Genomic DNA, 18,683 nt, shown 5'->3' with positions numbered 1-18,683 from the left:
TAGTATAGCTTTTATTTTGGAAAGAGCCATTTCTCTGTAATAAACTCTCTTTTCCAAAGATGAGTGATTCCTCAATCAGATATATATATATTTTTTTATTACTTTGTTGTTTCAGCAACATTAAATTTAAAAACTGTACATTTGAGTTAAAATATATATTTATAATTTTAATAAATGACAAATTAAAAAGGCATGAACATTTTTTTTTGTATCGAAAAAATATCGAACCGTGACACCAAAGTATCGAACCGAACCGTGAATTTTGTGTATCGTTGCACCCCTGGCTAAGAGATCTCATCATTCCTATTCCAATAAAAAACGCAAGTAAATTTCTGTAGTCAGGTCTAAGTTTCGTTTATTTTAGATAGTAAATGGACCGGCACTTACACAGCACTTTTCTACCCTACCTGAGAACTCAAAGCACTTTATATAACATGCCTCAGTCACCCATTCACACAGGCCTGGCTCTGCCTCCTGAGCTACAGCCACCCGCCCAAATAATATAATAATTACTGAAACAAAAGATGGTGATGAGAAAGAAGCTAGGATTTACAGTATTGGGTAGAAGGACAACCACACCCACAACGTTTCTACACCAGCCCTATTCTTTTCAAATGTCTTTAAAAACTAACAGACTAACCCATTGTTCTAAACAGTAAAAAAACATCAATTTCCTCCAACTTCAACTTCTCCTAAGTTTAAAAAGCAGCTTGGTCCTCGGTGTTGAACAATGCCCATTTCTGAGATCATCAACAGATGTCTGAAAGCCCAACGATCAGGGGATTTTCTAAAGTCACAGAAGAACATTTAATCCTTTAGTTCGGGTGAAAACATAAAATCAACAAAACTGAAGTTGTGCCATTTTCACTTGACAGCAGCGATAGATTATTTCAATAAATGGTGAGACTGACACTGAAAGCCAAACCCCTTAAACCTCCCCTCTCCTCATACACATGATTTTCATTAAACCGTTATAACCCCTGTTGCTGCATGTTTTTCTTCTGGGCCTTGGGAATGTAGTTCAATTTCAGCCCCTGCACTTCCATCTGTGCTTCCTTTCATTTGTCCTGTGGCTCCTGACCTGTTGCCCGACACACCCAAACAGCTTCCTGTTCGACTTCTACAATACCCCGATTCAATAACACATCCAGAAACTGTAGTGATTGTATTAACTGTAACTCTCTCCATGAAATTGTTACTGATGACAGTATTAACTGTTTAACTACTGAAAGACTCGCTGGTATCCATAGCCTAAATGCAAACTCGATGTAATTTTTTTCAAGACAGATCATCTCCTCTACAGAAAGACAGGATTTTAATCATCATTTCACACTACACCAAGAACAAAGCTGACTAAAAGTGGGATTCTGCAGGAAAACAAATTCCAGACAACTGGATCGCTCACAGCCTGGATGGGAGGGTACGAAGAGCACATTCCTTCGTTTTTATCACAAACAGTCCAGCTCAGATAAAAAAGGCACATTAATTTACTTCCACAGAACGGTTTCTTCCTTTGTGTGAACAACACTCAGTTCTTGAGTCAAGATGTTTTCACAATATCTGGTCACATTTTGTATGGGAAAAAGTTCAGACTTACCCATCTTTAAGGTAACTGAACAAAATCTGTTTTGCTGTCTCTTCATTTGTTTGTTGTGACAGCTCCTGCTGACCTTTCAGGAGATCAGGTGTTGCCTGGATATGTCAGGAAGAGAGAGTGAGATCTTAACAAAATAAAAGAGAGGAACACTTCTCTCATAGATCATATTTTGAACAATGCTACTTTACTTTAAATTAAAACGAAACATAACTTAAAACAAACAAATGTAGGATGCAGTGATAATGGTCTGACATTTTACCTGCACGTCCGCCTCTGTCCCGGGTTTTTTGTTTGCTAAAGAAGATGGCCTGGATAATGACGATGACAGTGAAGATGTCAAAACCTTTTCACTTTCCTCACTCGCTTTAATCTTAAACGGTAGAGAAGAGGACTGAGTCTGAGGGTTTTTGTAACCCTGTATAGAGCCAACACCTTTAGAAATGGTGTTCTGTGGGGAGCCAGGTGCACTGGTGGCATGAGATCTGGAGTCAACGTGATCTAAGAGCCAGGAGTCCTGACTGCCAGCTGATTTCTGCATCCTCAGCTGTGAGGGAAGCAGGACATGCTCCTTGGATGTGCCTCGATGTAGCTCCGTGTAGCTAGAGCTATTTCGCAGGCCGAGGGCGCTATCAACACTCCGTGAGCGCTTCCTGTCCTCTGGATTGATCCTGTTTCTGCGCCCCGCCCTGCCTCTGCGTTGAGTGCCATCTTTGCCGTCAAACTTCTCAATGAGCTCATCAACACCGGGTATAGAGCCTGTGTCGATATCTCTGCCTGAACCAGGCATAAAAGGGATGTAGCGACGATTCTCGTGACGGTTTATGGTGTCTGCATAAAGGGCCTCCATTTGTTCATCCATTGGCGTCTTAGAGGTGGAAGATGAGGAGGAGTGGCGGGAGCGGGAAGAAGGCTGAAGAATTGGCTCGCTGGAATCAGTCCTGCGCAGGGGAAGGACATCAGGCTCACGAGGGGTGCGCTCAAGGCTGGAGGTGGCGCTGCTCCTAGGGCTCGACACAGTGGAGGGCTGAGGCTGGGCTGGAGGAACTAGTTGATGTGGAGTTTTAGAGGTCAGCTTGGGATGAGCTGGATTCAGGGTGGTAAGAGGAGCTTTGATCTGTGGCTGAGACAGTTGTGACTGTGGCCTGCTCTGAGGCTGAGTGAGCTGTGGCTTCAGCTTAGGAAAGCCTGCCTCATTCACACTCTGGGATGTAGGTTGTCTGTTCTCAAGCGGCGTGGCATCTTTTTTCCGGTCAAGGCTTGATGCCCTACGGTGAGATGCTGCAGATCTTGGGGACCAACTCTGGGGCTGGCTCCCAGTGTCAGGCCTTGAAGGAAGGCTGTTGAAACCCTCAAGGTTCAGGGAGTTGGTCTCTGGATCATACGGCTGTAGTATCTCAGGGTGCTTCTGGAAGTTCAGAAGGGAGGATGGTTTCTTTCCTTGGGATTCTGTGACACCATTTTGGGGACCAGTATAATGCAACATCTTCTGAGTCCTGTACTCCACAAAGGGGCTGTTAGATTCAGCCTCTTTGCCACGTCTAAAGTCATACTCATCGTAGCTGTTGATAAAAGAGTCTTCTGTGTCGATGTAGCCATTACCTCTGGGGTCCATATAAGTGTGGGGACCCCCATCCTGGTTGTTGAGAACCACAAATGGGTGTCCATCTATACCTTGGACTCGGATGCTGAGACCATATGTTCCAGCTCCATTACTTTGTGGCTTGGAAGGGCGGGATGGCTGAGCGTAGCCCCGCTGTGGTCCACTGCTAGGAATGCCAGACACTCTGTACGACTCCATCAGGAATGCAGAAGGAAAATAAATCCCTCTCCCTGGATCAACTGGCCCACCTCTGCAAGGAGAAGATTTAGAAGCACTGGATTAGTCAGAGATGAGATGCTACATAATTCAGCGACATCAACAAACATTCCTTAGATGTACTTTCAGCCAATAATGAAACTTTATTGTTCTAGCTTTCATTTTCCCTTCTTGTCTTGCATTCCTTCTATTCTACTTGTTTCGCAGGAGAGACCTTTGTGTCAAACTACTCAAGTAATGTGCTCTAACCAAATGAAGACAGTGCCCTCCCCTTGTGTTGCCTGTAACATCTCAGAAACCATAATATCCCTCAAGAGATGAGTCAACTTCTGCCACATTCTTTAACAACAGAAACGGCCAGGTACTGTTTAGCAAGGCCTCACAAGTGTGTGACTAACAGGTATGATATAACGAAATGACTGTTTACTGTGCTTGACAAAGACTATGCCTTTCTCTTCACCTGCTAAAAGGTATCATCATGAATATGAATGAGTTAAACCAGGGAAACATCTCAAAGCTGTCATGTCTAAATAACTTCAGCAGGTGTTGGGTTCAGTTCTCTGTCTGTGTGCACAAACGGCACAGGTGAGCCTTGTAAATGACACTGTTAATTGCAGCCCTGGGAAAAGTCATGAAAAGCGGGCAACAAAATGTTATCGAGCCCTTTTCTGTCACATGCATAATAACTGCAGGTCTGTCAAAGCTGACAGATTTGCAGCTAGACCGTGAGAGCGCAGCTGGCAATAAATATCAAACTGTGTACAAATATTAAAAGTGAGCCGCCCGGTGTTTTTCAAGGAAGCCAGTGGAGACAAAGCCATCAGCAGCCACCATGTGCTTTTCACTGGACAATGGCCTTTCAACGTGTTCCTGTTTGTCTTGCTGATAGCATCCTTTTCTGATGTTACAATACAAAGATGGACAGAGGTGGGCCTGGAAGGAGGACACTGATAAGACTGACAAGAAAGGGCAAAAGCAGGATGTATCACATAAGTGTGAAATGGGTCAAGACAGACTTATGGACACAGATAATCATTTTGAAAACATAGTACTATGAGGGGTTTCATGGCAATGCACCTGTAAATTTGGCTGTTTTATATGTCTATTTTTCAGGTTTTTCTAATTTGCTAGAAAGTGGATATTGCAGCAAAATGGTGGATTCCTCCCTGGTTTACCTTACCGTCAGATGAACAGAGCTAGCTGAGGTAGCTCAACCATCTGCCTCCTGGATGCCTTACTTTGGAGGTTTTCCAGGCATGCCTAGCTAGGGGGAGACCCTGGGTAAAACGAAGAACTCCTTGGGGAGATTTTACATGTCCTTTTAAATTGCTCTTAAGTGGGTCAGATCAGTGTAACTACTCTTTAATAATATATGAAATAACACACTTCCTTTGAGATCTTCCAATATTGTACTATTCTACTGCAGTAACTCAAAGAAACCAGTAACCAACTTTGTCCTGTAATTTAAAAAAAAGTGAAAAACAGGAACCTTTATTTGATGGAATACTAATTAAAAAAAACATTTGCTGGTTAATCTGTCTCCTGCTAATTTTGTCAATGTCTTTCATTAAGAATAATTTAAAACTTAATTAAAAGAAAGTTAAGTCCTAAATGTATGCCCTCTGTCTTTACAGTTTACACATTCACTGAAGCCAGTGGGCCCAACTGGAGCCTCCAATGGGCCAGTACTGGTGTGTTTGACATTCCTAGTATATGTCACGCAGCCTAGGAGCATCTCGGGATCCCCCAGGAGGAAATGGATAACACTGCTAAGGAAGAGGAAGTCAGTAATACCCTGCTCAGCCCACTGCCACTGCAACCACCTTCAGATAAGCAGAAGGTGATGGATGGATGGATGGAATGATAGATAAGCCAAAAGAGACATTCATCTCTGGTTATCTTATCTGGCAGGAGATTTTAAACTAAGGCATTTAGCTGAGCTTGAAAAACCACCCTGATCCCCACGTATCTCTTCACTGATCAAATGTGTAAATGCCCCCCGCCAACACACACACACACCTGCCATATAAGGCATGAAACAACAGCTACCTGGGAAGCATTTAACTTAATGAAACTAAATAAAATCTTGCCTTATAAACAGCCAAAGTTTCCACCATGAAATACTGCAAGAAACTTTTGTGGGCCACTCCTAGCAAACCACGAAGATGATTCAACTCCAGTTTGTTTCCACTAGACTAATGACATGATGTTCCAATTAGCCAGAATTAGTCAGTTTCACACGCAAACGGGAGGAGAGAAAGGCTGAGGTAAGGTGTCCTGTCAGGGAGGATGAGCCAGATTAAAGCCTGAGACGACACAATAGACCCTTTTATGCTCAGTGTATGTATCTGGCACACAAGGGCTCCAACAAGTGTGTTACTTTTTCCTCCCATTGTGTTTTTCACTGCAAAAAGGAGGAAACTCTCAGTGAGCTGCCTCACTGTCCTACACAGGGTCGGTGCTTCCTTCAATGACCCCTGTGCTGCCTGTGATGCCCATCCAGAGTGCAAGTTAGGATGCAAGCGAGGGTGAAGTGCAAAAAATTGTCTTTTTCTGTGTCAACACCTGTAGCCACTCACATATCAAAACACCTAAATCCAGATGGGACCAAACTTTGGAAAAAGTTGGAAACAAACCTGCCAGTGAGGGTTTAAACGGTGGGAAACTATTATTAGGTTACGTAACATGAATGGGAGTTCACTAATCTCTAGCGGCAGGTACAGTACAAGCAACGTGACCTTACAGGAGCAATTGTAAACATAAGTTAGATAAGATTTTAAAAAACAGTTAATTGGATGCAGATCTGAGAACTGAAATCATACAGTAGCTCGTTAGCCAAAGTCAAGGGGTAGCGCTTTGATTTGACGCAGTTTCTCGTTATTTAGCTGCTGAGTGCAACAGGTGGCAGAAACACATCACCATCTTCAAATTTTACTTCACCTCTTTCTCACCTGCACCACTCACCTGAAGTAAACGAGCTGTGTAGGAAAATAAGCGGCCCTTCTATCCGTTTAATTTTTTTTCTCCTCCGGCTGAGTTTAACGGCTGTTAAAGAGTCTCGCGCACAAGACAGTTACTGATAGCTAGTTAGTTACTCACCGGCGTCGTTGCTCTCGCTTGCTCACTTATCCCAGGTTTGGAAAAAAAGTTTTCTTCGAGCGGTTTTAAAAGCTAAACTCTTTTGCAAAGTGCCCGCGCCGCACTTTGCTAACTTATTTGCTCCTGAGTTGTTTTCTGAGAGTGAGTGAGAACCGTTTCAGAAGGACGTTCCGAGCCTCCGGGCCGCTCCGCCTCCTCAAACAAGCGCACTTTACCCGCCCACCCACTCAAAAGCAGTCCGCTGGTCCTGGAGCAGATCTCACACAGACTACCCCCCGAACTCCCAGGCCCCACTCAGTTTGGACCGAGCCGACTCGGTCCAGCTCGGTTTTTAGAAGCTCCTGCACTAGCGGGGAGTATTGTAGCCAGAGGTGACTCCTGACAAATAATTAATTCATTAATTTTTCCTTCTTATTAACTCCTTGTAGTTCAAAAATGACATGTAGTGTAACACAATAAAAGTTTGTACATTTCTATTAATTTCTAAAACAAACTAAAAGTTTTGTGACATAGACTCCTGGGAAAACTTTCCACGTTACATAATGTACGCATAAATCCAATTTGTAAGTGAATGTCTTTAAAAACCGAGAGCGTCATCTAGTGGATAGTAAGCTCACCTGACTGCACCTAAACGCATCACCAGAAAGTCAACAATGAGTATCTCAGAGAGTGATTTAAAAGGCATGAGCTAGTTATTATGCTGAGCAGATATGCTAGAAAAATGCTGATGATTGTGGGGAGTGTATACTGTTTGTGTGCAGCCTCTGTGATGGTGAGCATGCTCTTAGTGGGGGGGAGCCAATGGCACTGTGCAACTATAAACGACAGCAGGATTACAGTCAGTGTCAGTGATCCTGAGGTGCTGTGCTTGATGTTCAGTTTCCATCATAAACAGTCACCTGTAGCAAGCAAGTGTAGCCCCATGCTAGACAAATATTATTAAACAAGCCACAGAAAAGCTGTGAATAATAATCGTCAAGTTTGCTTCTTATTTCTCAGGCTGTTTTAAAATTTATGGACCAAATGACCTTTAAAACAATCAAGAGATAATGTAAAGCTGAAAATCTCCGGTGTATTTGAGGCTTAAATGCTATTGTACTGAAATGTTTTATGGATATAATCTTCATCATCACTTAAGATAATGAAGATTAGATTGAGAGCAGTCTAATTTTAGAAAAACACATGTTTAATATGTTTATGAAAGAAATAAACGTTGCAACTTTGAAAGGTACTTGAAACCATATTATGTAAATTTAATATAAAATAAATACACAGGAACCATGTTTAGTTTAAATATTAATAACGTCGGTTGATCAGTTAGATGTGACCAGTACCCATCTAACTGATATTTTCTTTGGGCCTAATCAATGCCATGAACTTCAAATATCAGCTGTCATACAAATCAGAGTGGCATTAAAGTGAGTGCTGCTTAAAGCACCCCCAGCCTCTCTTTTCAGTGCATCCATGCTGCTCCTGAATGGCAGGAGAAAGAAACGGTGCATTCACTTGTCTTTTTATAGATCTTGCCACTGCAGTGTAAACTTCATTAAACCAGGGGCCTAGCTTCCCCCTCGCCTTTGTAGTGGCCTACTGTTTATATTTTTGTCCGCAGAGACCACGCGGCACCGCAGCCTTTAATCTGAGCCACTGTGTTGGGTTACAGCCGCACACAATGGGAGCTCTGTTCTCCGCTGAGGTGCCACAGCTGGGACCTCTGGGCATGCTCAGTGCACACCTCAGTCTTATCCCAATTATACAATAAGGGGGTCTGCAGGCTTTCCAGGGGCAGGTCAGCCCAACTGACCTGTAGCAGCAATTGTGGAGATGCATTTTATTTATTTTTTATTTCATCTTTTCACAGTCACCGAGCCATTGTGGGAATTTTATTTTAAATATTTAATTGTTAAATTATTCCTAAAATATCCACATTAAATAAAACTCTATTCACAGTTTTTTAAAAACACTTCTGTTTCAAATGCCAGTTTTGGATCCATTAGCATTCCCACATATTTATATTCATCAGCTAATCTTTTCCTTGCTGCTATCTGGACTTGGATCTCCATTTAAAAATGTACACACAAATATCTAATGAGCCAATCACTGGTAGTGTAATGGTGTGGGTGATGTTTTCTTTTGGGTACCTCAGTCCCAGCTGAGCATCTTTAAACACCATAGCCTAACTGAGTATTGTTGCTGACCATCTCCATCCCTTTGTGACCACACTGTAGCCATCTTCTGATGGTTGTTCCCAGCAGGATAAGACACCATGTCACAAAGCTATGATCATCAGAAACTGGGTTTTTAAAAAAAAAAAAAATAAAATAAAAAAAATATATATATATATATATATATATATATGACAAGGAGTTTGCTGTACTCAAATGGCCTCCATGATCACCAGATCTCAATCCAACAGAGCACCTTTGGTATGTGGTGCAACAGGAGATTCTCATCATGATAAGCAGAAACTGTGTGATGCTGTCAAGTCATCATGGACCAAAAACTCTGAGGTTTCCAGCAGCTTGTTGAATGTATGCCATGAAAAATTAAGACAGAAGGCAAAAGGTGTCCCTAATAAAGTGCCTTGCCCATGCTACTTTCTGTATCTGATTTCACTGTATTACTGACACTCTTGCTTCCCAGCTTTGGTGTGTAGATAACTAACTACACCATCAGTGCACATCTGGCAGGTTACAGTGGGTGCTCAAATGTCAGGTAGGTCATTAACACAGAGACACACAGGTGAACCTCATCAAGCTTCACCCTGTCTTACTGCTCCTCATAAAGATGTTGTCCCTGGATTCCCTACTGAGGGAATCTGATACTAAAAAGACAAACTGTGGAAGTTACCAGACTTCTTGTGTCTAATTCAGAACCTGGCGCTTTTTTGTGGCCTTCTTAATATAAAACAAGGACTAGGTATTTTATCCATCACTCAAAACTGCTTCAAAAATGGATCTCTGTGCAGCTGGTGTGGGCAGGAGGAGCAGTACATTGTTGTTTTGAGTACATGTAAAAGTAATCTTTGAAATTACTATTGTGCTGTCGTATTTTTTTCCACACTTCATGCCTAAAACTTCCATTATTGACAGATAAGCACTTGCTTTGTGTCTCTGTGAAATGTCTGAATATCATATCCTGTTCTCCTCACTATGTTGAAATGGTCAAAAAGCCTTGAATCTTAAAGAGCTGAGATTAGAAAGTGAAACAGAAGACAAGAGGCCTGTTCAGTGCAGCGTGCATCCTGAAAGTAGCAGAGAGGCGGATGATCTTACTGTTAGAGCAGGAGGAGCAGCAGGCTCTTTGGTTGAGATTCAAGGATGTGAGCCAAGGACTTTCTGTCAGCTGGCTCAGCCAGCAGCCATGACAGGAAGTCAGCCTTCAGACATGGTGGTCCCACTCCTACAGAAAACATGCACACCCACGACCACCACCACCAGAGCTCAGCACAGTCACACGCTCCGTTTATCCCTGCGAGGAACGCTGGAAGGCCACCGCACATCACTGAGCTCACCGCAGACAGAACGGCAGTCAGCACTTTTGTCACCTCAGTCTGACGAATGACTCGAGATCAGACCTCTCAGGACGCAATGAGCGCTCTCCATGCTTACATCTGCACGGAGATAATTCTGCACAGATGTACACGCTCTGAGATTTACAGCACAGCAACAATCTTCCAGGTTCAGAGCAGCATTTTCACAACGCTTTTGGGATTCATTAACTTCAGTCACAGCACAAGTAGCAGATTGAGTACGGCAGGTTACAGAGAGAGACACTTCCACCAAAGCCATTTATTAAAAAACTGTTTAGGTTTGTGCTTTTCAACATGACTGTGGAAGTTCAATTTCAGTGCTGGGTGGGTCATTTTGTTTTGTGTCAAAATATAAGACAATTTATTCAAATATTATTTAACCTCCTAGGACCTGGTGTCCACATATGTGGACATCACATTTTGGGTTGTCTGGACCTAAAAACACAAATTTTTCTCTACAAGAGCCTGATATCCACTTATGAGGACATTATCCTGCCACTGTTCTATCAAAATTTAAAACAAATGTCCTCATATGTGAATCTCATTTTTGTCAGAAACAAAAATCAGGTCAAAAAAAAAAAAATCTGGCAATTCTTTGTTTTTACATTCATGAGGTCCCAATATGCCCAAATATCAAAGAGAAATTAAAAATGCATGTCATGGAAGAGTTCAGGTCTTAGGAGGTTAAGGCACGAGGATCTGTCTCTATACTGCATAAATGAACTTGCAAAAAGGAAAAAGTAGGAGCACAGCACATATACAGTACGCTGCTATCACACTTTATTAAAAATAGAAACATATATTCATAGTACTTTTCATACAGACTACAATGGTCCACTGGTATTACTTTCAAAAAAGAGTTACATACTATAAAACACTCATTTGGCCTAAATCCACTGTAGAAATGTCTCAAAAACAAAATAACAAAAACAATAAGGAAGTCTAAATGAATCCCATTGTTTCAGAGCTCTTCCTTCCTGTGCGTTAAAACACAACAAAGGTTATGGAAAGGTGGAAAAATGTAAATATGGAGAGGAAGATGAGCGAAATAAATGCACATACGATCGAGTTTAAAAAAAGATGGCACATTTATTGCAACATAAATGTTATATACATCGTGTTTTTCTGTTTGAAAATGACAGAAAATTCAAATTCTCGTTGCCGCAGTTTTTCAATGTGCATCAACAACACCTTTTATTTGACACAAGAACAAATCTTTTTTTTTTTCCTTTTTTTTTTCAATCAATCAACAACGGAGACTGAGGAGTACAATGGAGGTCGCGCTTTTAGGAATCTGGAGCTCATACGGAGCCTTTTTGAAGTACTAAACTACGAGCAGCAGTTCAACCGTGTTCTTGAGATGCCATTTGTAACTTTTTTGTGATAATGGACAGGTTATGGTAAATAACCGTACATTTTACTATCTAATATAGTAAAATAAAGTAAGAAACTTTTTACTCAAAACTTTTGCTTTCAAAAATCTAGAAAGAGTAATATTTAGAATTCAAGAAATATTCTTACAGTATTATTGTATAAAAGACTAACTACAGTGAAAAATAAGCCAAATGTTTTTTTTTCCTTTTGATTTTCTTTTTTTTTCATATATTATACAAGGGAAAGAATCTGGGGATACAGCAAAGTTTAACTTGGCAAACAGAGGAGCAAAGAAATACAGGAAGAACGGGAAGTTAAAAAAAAGAAAGAAAACAAATGAAGGGAAGCGAGCCGGAAGTGACACACATTATACCCTCAAAGTCTGCCGACATGAATACAAGATCATGAATACTGAAATGATGAACAAGGCCTCATTCAGTCAGAGAACAAACCACAACCGACCAGGTCTCTCTTTTTTTGGATTCTTCTTCACTAAAATGAGGTTGTTAAATTGTAAACTCATCATCCTTTATTCTAATCAAAGTCCCTTTATTGTACAGAATACTCGTTCTGAATGCGGCAGCCTTGTTTAAGGTGTAAATAATGATAGAACGCAATATACAAAGAAATAAATGGAATATAAAGCAAGTCTTAAGACCGAAAAGACTCAAAAAAAGGAAAACGTAACGCATGCACACGGATAGGGAAAAAGAAATAAAGCCATGACCGATGTCTTGGAACATAAAAAAGAAAAATCCTGCTTTTGTTCATCATCATCATCATCATCATCCTCATTATCATGATCATGCTACAGTTCAATGATACTCAGAATAATCCATGAAATGTTCAGTCTGCTTTGCCGTACTGAGAATAGCACGGCTTCCATCAAAACATCACTGAAAATAACTTACAGATTTTCTGTGCTAGCTAAAAACCGGAAATTATAATGCTGGACAGAAAGGACTTGTTACAACAAATAAGCATAACTAAATTTTACTCAGGAGTAACTGCGCTTATTAGAATTTAATGTCTTGAGATATTAACAGAAAGAAAATTGATATGTTTGATCAGGCCAGGAGAAACTGTGGTCGTCGTTTTGTGTTGTTTGGGGTTTTTTTGCGTGTTTTTCTACTTTTGTTTTTTTTGAACGTCTTCATTAGGAGATCTCTGATTAGCTGGTGGCAGAAACAAGAAAATAATAACACATTTTCAAAAGAAAAAAAAGCCACTTCTGTGCTGACGTCCGGAGGAAGAATCTGCAAACATACGCCACTGCTTACGTTTAACACTATATGGCAAAGGGAAGCAAGGGCGCTGGAGTCGCCTCTTCCTTTAGTTAAGACACTAAAATACGCAGGGAATGCTAAGGTTTGCAAAAAGTTTGCCCTCTGTATTTTCACTGCTCACTACTGGGAAAAAAACAAACAAAAAAAACAATTAAATCTGAGCCTTCAGTGAAGCTACAGTTTGCCGTTTGTGCGTCACCTCCCGTGCTGTTGACGCTATCGTAGCTGGACCTGTTACCTGCCGGTCAGTAGCACAGAGACGGATCTAAACTGCTCAGAAACAAACATAGGTAGTTTTGGTTTCACGTGTGGCCAGTGGCAGAACGAGGAAAACAAAAATATAAATAATATATAATTTTTTTTTTTAATTTATATTTAAAAAACGGGTGCTTTTGTTTTTCAGCTCGTGATGATTTTCAGTTGGGTATAAATATCAGTCTAAACTGGCCAATAAATTAATCTCTAACATTTTTCCCCCAATCTCAGACTCAAAGATTTTCCCGGGGTGGAGTGCTCAGGGTTGATGGCGACACTGGCAAACTATAGATCGACTGAAAAGCCGCATGCTTCTCTTTGTATTGACCTAACTTTCCCTTTAGACATACACTTTATAGCTCAATAACATAATAAATAGGAAAAAAAACAAAGAAACAGACAAATAAAAACAATTGCTGTTACAATGCATTCGTCAATTTAGTTTAGGCACAAGGCAATTTCCACATACGGTTGGAGGAGATTGCGAAGTCTCTGATTGTTCAGAAGCAACACACTTCTTGCAGACAGTGATATGTGTTGAAGATTTTTTTCTTGTGGGGGAGAAATTTGCAAATGGAATCTGGTCACAGGGAGCTGGACGCTTGGCTCTACTTCAATCTTAGGAGTGGACTGTGTTAGACTCGTCGTTTTGCTTCAAGTGGTCTGTCTCCTCCAATTGGTGTCACAAACTGCGAGTCCTGTCTGTCACTGGGAAGCAAGGTCACCGACTCAGACGGGACAGAAATGATCTGCATCGCTCTGATCTGGAGGAGAGGAAGCAAAGAAGGAGCACTGATCAGAGGTGCGCATCAAAGGAGCTGAGCGTAGGCCGTCCGAATTTTAGCTTCAGCACTAGAGCTGGTGATTAAAGTCCTGCTGTTTTACATATTTATTTTTTAAAAAGTCTGACATAAATCAGACATAAATCAATAAAGGACAATTATAACATTTAAATTAAAGGATTTTTCCTCCAAATAAAAATAAGGGATAAAAAAGGGGTTTAATTTATTAAAATACAAAATACAGTTTTGTTGATCGAATAGCCAAAAATGAGAAGAAAATGCACTGGCTTACTTTAAATGAGGTAACATAGATTTAGAGCCTTACTAAAAAGTGACGCAGCACAGGAAAAATCAGCCAAAGATGCAGATTGCCGGCCAAGAACAACCAGACTTTCCAATATTTCCAGTGTTTGTTATCTTCACTGTCTGGAAAAGTATGTCTGGAAAATGCAGTTTATTGAACAGATTCTGATGCACTATTTCACCCCAAATCCTTGTTTAACAAAGCTCTCAGCCATGAGGGGGAAACCCCGCTCAGCACAGCCACGCATGACCAGTCAGCCAGCAAAATTTGTCCTCTTAGTGATGGCTGGCAACTTTAACTCTCATGAAATGTGACTGATTGATGGTTTCTGGTAACCTTAGCAGAGATTTTATTAAAATTTTAATAATTTAGTGAATATTCCATCCATCTGCATCTTTTTAAATAACAACGATTGAAAGAATTTCACAGTTTGACATCTTCAAGTTAAAAATTTTATTTTAGGAAACATAAGTAAAAAATGAAGATTGTGGACTTTAGCTGGGTTTAAACATGCTGCGTCAATATGATTCAATCATGCTGACCTGTGTAATCAACTAAACATCAGTTAAACCAGGAAAACACACAGGATGACCGCAATTATCATGTTATCAAAGTGCAGAAAGAAAAAGAAAATATGCTGTCATGAGATGACCGATTATTCAGTTATTAGAGAAAACCATCAGTGTGTGTCGCTCAATTAGAGGTGAGAGTACCTGTCTCAGAGGTGGCCCATGGGGTTGGATGTGTCGGTCAGGCCTGGATGGACTCCTGTGTGGGCTGGCTGGGCATCACTGGAGCCCCCAGACACTTTTTCTTCCTCCCTTCTCTTAAGGCAGGCTGCTTTGGGGTTCAGATTTCTCTCTGTGAGTTCACAGAAACACAGATTACACTTTAATTAAACACATGTCAAAGCTTTTTTTTAAAATAAAATTAAGATAAAATTTTAGAGCGAGACCGAAGCTTAAAGGGTGTTATAAAAGGGCGTTACTTTGTTTGTTTTTCGCCTCAAATCTTTCATCATTACTCATTTTAGTACCTCTAAATGCAGCACTGCAGGGAAACATCTGAGCTGAATAAACACCCTGCATTTTCTTTACTGTCTGTGATACTCTGGCAGCTCCATGAGGAGAAACATTCCCTATTTTTTCCTTTCCAACTCCACATGTATCTGCTCTGGATGTGACAGTGAAATTAAATTACCACCTGCAGGAACGCTGCATGAAAACACACGTTGTTTTTAAGAGTCAGCAGTGATTTGATGTGATGTAGCATTTCAGTTAATTGCCGCAGCAGCGCTGCAACACTGACCTCTGACTTGCTGCTCCAAGCTAAGTATGACAGCCACAGCCTGATGGAGGATGAGCAGTTTAGTCTGGGGCTTCTCGCTTTTCAGGTGCAGCTGGCACATGCGACCCAGCTCTTTGAAAGCCTCGTTGATGTCTCGCACCCTCAGGCGTTCGCGAGCGTTGTTAGCCATCCTCCTCTCGCGCTCCCGTTCAGCCTTCTGCTCGGGATTCAGATCCTCGTCTTCGGTGATGCTGCAGCAGAGAGAAGAAATCAACCCGCAGCCAACATTCAGTCATCTGCACCAATGATAGGATGGTCTTCAAACCATTAATCTGACATAACAGTGATTAAACCATGAACTGTAAACATAAAGGAAGAAAATTTAATTCATTTAACATCCATGAGTTTTTACCACAACGATTTTACTTGACGCTGAGAAGGCGGAGCTTCTCAGCGTCAAGTGAAATCTGTTGTTTCTTAAGCATGTGTTAATAAGACAAAAGATTGGACTGGTTATCCCTCCCACCCTCGACTTGGGGGAGGTCTCTGTTTGTTTGTGTCCCGGCCGTTATCAGACACCCGGCTTTAACTTGGTTGCAGGCTTTCTGAGGAAATGAATGAAGTGTATTCACTTGTCTAATGTGAAAGTGAATGTGCCATTCATAGGAACCAAACTGATAAAAAACTGAATTTTATTTGCTTCATTTATACATATAAAATGACTACACATGGTGGCTAAGCTAACGCAAAATAAAGCTGAAAAGTAGCCACATGGAAACATATAAAACAAGCACATGAACATCTGAACAGTGCCAGTGTTAGTGTGTCGGTGCAAATCTGCCTCTTTTAATAATTTCTGTTACTTTTGACTTTTCTTCACTTTGTATAACAACCGTTTGTCCCAGATTTTTAGAAATATTCTTTCATTTTCAGTCTGTATTTGAGTTTACCATCACAACAACAATCACCCATTGTCTGTAGCTTAGTGTTTTGATCGTTAGCCAGTGCTAGGTCAATGTTAAAGAGGTATTGGTCTTTGGATGCATGTTTCCTTTAAGGTGATCCAAGTATAGGATCTGAAATGATCATGGGATTGTATAGCCAAACATTTCAGCAAGCGCTGAATGAATACTATCCAAAAGGGGTTTTATTTTTCCGAATGTCCAAAACATGTGAGTATGGTTTGGTTCCATAATCTCCAGCAGGGCTGTTTCACATTTATCTGTTTGCTTGTAATTTGGGGTGTTAAAAAGCACCGAATCCAGTATTCTCCACATCTCCTCTGGAATTTCTTTACCCAGCTCTTGTTCCCATTTGTTGACATGCCTATTTTAAATCAAATAATGACAGTAAAGGTTAATACGATATGTATCAGATTTTCCACTACCTGTCACATATGAAAGACAACCTTTCCAGCCTTATTCCATGTTTCTACCATCTCAAAGCATGCCATAGAGCTTATTTTCACTTCTGAAGAATGTTTCACACGTTTTCGTATCGAAAGGTCCTCTTACCTTGTGCGTGGGCCTGCTCTGGGTGTCTTCATATCTCTTCTGTCACTCTCGTCATCTGACTTGTTATCGGTGGAGATGCTGTCGAGCATCTCATCCTTGTCCTGTTTCTCCACCTTCAGCTCCAGGGTTGCTGGAAGGCCTGAAGTAAGACCTGTTATTAGTAACAGAAATGTGGAGGTAAGACATCATACGTAAACCGAATCGTGTGGATATCGTGGAGCGGGGCGCCGTGGTGGAGCTGACCTCTGAACGTTTCCACTTGGTGATTGAGTTCTGTGCTGGATGTCGAGCCGGCGCTGGGCAGGCCTCCGTGGCTGTTGTTCAGGCTGGCAGCATCGTCACCACCCTGCTGCAACACAGACAGGAAGGTCACGTGAAGAAAGGAAACAGCCACACACTCACCGGAGACTGTTCATAAAAATGAAACAACACTTTTGAGCAGGAGAAAAGCCTAAAATGGAAAATCCCACAGTTTTAAAGAAAAAGAGCAACCTTAGTTATACTGATTTGCACATTTTGGTGAGCACTCTACACTGGTTGGGTCATAAAAAAAAGATGCTTTTATATATGTATATATACATTAGATTAGATGCTGTCTGTAGCAGTGTTTATTAAAACCTGTAGTCACAGCATGGGACAAGTTCTGGGTTTAATCACCATTCAAGTCAGTCATTACCAACACCTGTGGGTACTTTGGAGATTTGCTCCACAGCAGCGTTATAATGCATAATCAAGGGTAGGAAATAGAAAATAAACACAAATTTAAAAAAAAACACCTGTGCCACAATATTTAGCCATACTTAAAGGTCCATATATAGCCTCCTCATTTGTCTCTGTCACTGTTACATTTTGTGTTACTGCTCGCAGCAGCGACATTCTCAGACTGCCCGCTCTGTAACCACAACTGAGGACCCGTCTGTTCCTCATGTCTACGAGAAGAATAATCCTTCTGTGTTCAGTTTCAAAAGAAGTCAAGCTAAACCCACTCCAATGTCTGACTATCTCCTTGTTATTTTGTTCACATTCATAACATAGAAATGGTCAACTCCCACCACGTTGTACCACAAAGCCCCTCCTTTACCACATGCTCTAGAGCCATTTGATTTCCTTTTTCAAGGACTGAGGAAAGGCGGAGAAATCATCACTAAGGGTGGAGAGCATCTCCCTCTTTTCCTCTGGAATGTGATCCCCAGTCACTGTTGGCCTCTGTTAACCCCACCGCTCCGAGATCCTCCCCTTCCCCAGCGCTACGCTAATCTTTGCTGTGCTCTCAACAGGTGTCCAAACAACTCTTTGTCTGGAGGAGGAGGAGTGAGGCTGGGGCTCTGGCAAGAAAAGAACGCTGCCATTTTCATGGCTGGGCCTGATTACCATACAGCTGAGGACCTCTATTTGGGTGGAGGCTGCGGGTTCAGACACACGTTTCCAACGATTCAGATTTCCTGGGTTGTTAAAAAGAAGTGATGAAAAGGGGTGGAAGAGGGTAGAGGGCGGGGTGACAGCCAGAGTAAAAAGCCTGTGGCTGTGCCGTGTCGAGGCTGTTGAGCCCTGTCTGAAGGGACCTCTTCCCACACAGGAAGTGCTGTGTTAGTGCAGACACAGTATGTTCTATCTCACAGTCGCAGTCGGTCAACATCACTGCCACAACCCAGCTCTCTGTAACAAATACATCAAACTGAGCTCTTCTGACAACCACAGTAAAATTCTTGTTAAGGGACAAAGCGAGCTACCCAGCAGCCTCCGCGTACGAGTGAAAACAACCATCGACAGGAAAAATACCGCCTTAAAACAAAGAAAAAAACTAAACTGCTTTGAAAATAAATGAATTTCTGCACAA

At 41.4% G+C, this 18,683-nt stretch overlaps 2 protein-coding genes across 7 annotated transcripts in view; both read right to left on the bottom strand.

Annotated features, from left to right (window-relative positions):
* Window positions 1-6,817, bottom strand: part of cgnl1 (cingulin-like 1) — a 33,210-nt gene extending 26,393 nt beyond the window's left edge. Inside the window, exons 1-3 of one of the 4 annotated variants that reach the window (XM_084933336.1) lie at window positions 6,513-6,817; window positions 1,857-3,447; window positions 1,598-1,692 (exon numbers count right to left, since the gene is read on the bottom strand). In XM_084933336.1, coding sequence (XP_084789462.1) covers window positions 1,598-1,692; window positions 1,857-3,395 — 1,634 coding nt within the window. In that variant the 5' untranslated portion in view covers window positions 3,396-3,447; window positions 6,513-6,817. The other 3 variants (XM_084933327.1, XM_084933308.1, XM_084933319.1) reach the window with 3 other exon arrangements.
* A 3,985-nt stretch (window positions 6,818-10,802) lies between these two features.
* Window positions 10,803-18,683, bottom strand: part of tcf12 (transcription factor 12) — an 87,823-nt gene continuing 79,942 nt past the window's right edge. The window contains exons 17-21 of one of the 3 annotated variants that reach the window (XM_084933287.1): window positions 17,090-17,195; window positions 16,847-16,985; window positions 15,354-15,583; window positions 14,759-14,906; window positions 10,803-13,723 (exon numbers count right to left, since the gene is read on the bottom strand). In XM_084933287.1, the coding sequence (XP_084789413.1) occupies window positions 14,764-14,906; window positions 15,354-15,583; window positions 16,847-16,985; window positions 17,090-17,195 (618 nt within the window). In that variant the 3' untranslated portion in view covers window positions 10,803-13,723; window positions 14,759-14,763. Of the gene's footprint in view, window positions 13,724-14,758; window positions 14,907-15,353; window positions 15,584-16,846; window positions 16,998-17,089; window positions 17,196-18,683 lie in introns of all 3 variants that reach the window. The other 2 variants (XM_084933295.1, XM_084933278.1) reach the window with 2 other exon arrangements.

Source organism: Perissodus microlepis, chromosome 1 (assembly GCF_051167445.1).
Source record: "Perissodus microlepis isolate ML-2025 ecotype Zambia chromosome 1, ASM5116744v1, whole genome shotgun sequence".
Lineage (NCBI taxonomy): Eukaryota > Metazoa > Chordata > Actinopteri > Cichliformes > Cichlidae > Perissodus > Perissodus microlepis.
Note: the sequence above shows the minus strand (reverse complement) of the source record. Positions and strands in the feature narration are given on the sequence as shown.